Source organism: Pteropus vampyrus, unplaced genomic scaffold (genome assembly GCF_000151845.1).
Source record: "Pteropus vampyrus isolate Shadow unplaced genomic scaffold, Pvam_2.0 Scaffold1632, whole genome shotgun sequence".
In the NCBI taxonomy this organism is placed as follows: Eukaryota; Metazoa; Chordata; class Mammalia; order Chiroptera; family Pteropodidae; genus Pteropus; species Pteropus vampyrus.
In genome coordinates this window covers 1-2,353 of record NW_011890413.1, presented here as the reverse complement: position 1 = coordinate 2,353, position 2,353 = coordinate 1, and the positions used below count along the sequence as shown (strand labels likewise).

Genomic DNA, 2,353 nt, shown 5'->3' with positions numbered 1-2,353 from the left:
TAAATAAGTCTTTAATTTTAAAAGTCACTTAAAAAAGCAATCTGGCCAGGGCTTACTTTGGGGAGATGAGGCATTTTCATCTACAAGAAGTATGGAAATAGGTACCGGGAATACAATTTTTAGAAATGGTATCACGTAAGGATCAAAAGAGAGCTTGTATCAAAAACAGCCTGGATGGCGTGAAGATGATGTGTGCTGGAAAATGCATCAGGCGACTCGAAAACTCTAATGGTGACTGGCATTACGATGTTGGAGACGGATGTAAGCGGGTGAAATAATCCTTGTCTCATGACATCTGAGAGGCGCATTCCTTTCAGAGAGAAGGTGAGAGTGCTTCTGAGGTGGGACAACCAAAAAAGTGAGAGATCTGGGGACAACTAGTTTGAAGAAAGTAAGACCTATGAGAGAAGGCCCCGTAGGGTAACAATGGTACAAAATAAGCATCTGCAAGTATTTGAAGAGCAGAAGCTCAATTGATGGATGGAAATTATAGGGAGGCAGGTGTTTGCTCACTATAAGAAGTACTTTACAACAATTAGATCTGTCCAAGATTGCATTGGAGAAGTCTTGTGTGTAAGTAAAGGCTTCTTGACCCACTATAAGGAAGGAAATTGACGTAAATTTCCTCTATGGTCATTGTAATGATTAGATTCTAATATGTTATCAAATGACCTTCAAGCTGGCAAGTTTGACTCGTTGATAACTGCATTTGTTTTGTGAAGATAACTCTTTTCGTTTATTATATATTTTTTAAAATGGTTGCATGAATATTAAGTTCATGGGTGATAAAAAAACACACAAAAATAATAACTATCAATGTTTATGATCAAGGAAGGAGATATACACATGTGTAACACACACCACACATGTATATATGTTAACATGTGCCAAAATATGTATAACATACCATTCCTTGGCTGGGGCTTTGTTACAGGTTAAAGAAGATATATAATGGGGGCGTTATCCAATTAACGTTTTCATCTTCTTTGCTAGGGAGTCTCTTAAGGGCCTTGTCTCTAGTCCAGGCTATCTGCCTGTCCAAGCGTAAGCTGATTCATCCGCAGTGAAGATATGAGTCAGATATTTTGGCTTTGTTCTGAAGCCTTTCCTGGCTTGGACTCAAGACACTGGATGCTGCCTTCCAACTTCCTAGCTAGTTCTCTCAAATCTTCTCAAAAGCTATTATACAAAGAATGAACGGTGGGACTTATCCAATAGGCCTTCCAATCACAATACTCAATAAAGCAACGTTGGAGTTTGGTAAAACCAAACTCTGTCCTTGATCCTCAGGGGATCAGGCAGGAAGTCATCAGTCTGGATGCAACCCAGTATAGGAGACAATTCCAGGGCCAGAAGTACTAATGAGACACAACTTTTTGATATATGAAGCACTACAAATTTACTAAGTACAGTGGAGGAAAAGTTGAAAAATACTACCGCATTAAAATAATACTTAATGATATGAATACAGACAAAAACATCAAAATGAAACAATCGCATCTGATGAAATCATCCTTGAATCATTTTTTTTTTTTTTTAAATCACGAACAGGAGCTATATAAGCCATTCAAACTTTTCTTTAAATAATCTGAAAATAAAAGTTTTCTTCGTTCTAATCTAAGACACTGACCTGAGATTGTTGGAAAAGGATGCTCTTCTCGGGGTTTATGCCACAGGCAAGAAGAGCAGCAGTCATGTCCAAGATGCTCTGCCGCAGGACGGCTGGGTCCTGGGGGACAGTGACGGAGTGCAGGTCGGCAATGCTGTACAGCACGGAGTCATGCTCGTCCTGCAGTCTCACCCAGCTCTCAATGGCTCCCAGGTAATTCCCAAGGTGGGGGATCCCCGTAGGCTGAATGCCAGAGAATATTCGCTTCACGGCGTCTTTCTGGAACACAGGAAAATAAACGTATTTGCTTTCGAGGCAGAATCCATGAATCCAAGTTACCATAGCTGTAATGGCGAGTCCTATTTTTTTAAACTGTAATCTGACAGTTGTCATCTTTATGCATTTATTTTATGCCTTCTCTGTGCAAAGTATGATGTTAGGTGCTATTAGAAACAGAAACTGATATTTACAATGGGGGGGAGGGTTGAGTTCAAAAACTTACAAATACAAAGGCTCATAAGAAAAAGTCTGCATTCCCAAGAGAATGCGATCTAATTGGAGAGAGAGGAAAATGTTTATGAAAAGGTAAATAACAGTACTACGTGGCAACATGATCTTGATCGGTTTGGAAAGATAAATAGTGGGGGACAGGAAGGTGTTCCCAAGAGGAAAAGATGACTGAATCTGGGAGTCAGTGAGGAAAACTTCAGACAGAGAATCAAATTTCATGGGAGAGTAATGGGG

General features: G+C 39.8%; 1 protein-coding gene across 1 annotated transcript in view; it reads right to left on the bottom strand.

Moving 5' to 3' along the window:
* Positions 1-2,347, bottom strand: part of LOC111734518 (tryptophan--tRNA ligase, mitochondrial-like) — a 13,542-nt gene extending 11,195 nt beyond the window's left edge. Inside the window, exon 1 of the mRNA XM_023526637.1 lies at positions 1,631-2,347. Coding sequence (XP_023382405.1) covers positions 1,631-2,002 — 372 coding nt within the window. The 5' untranslated portion in view covers positions 2,003-2,347. The remainder of the gene's footprint in view (positions 1-1,630) is intronic.
* Positions 2,348-2,353: the final 6 nt, after the last annotated feature.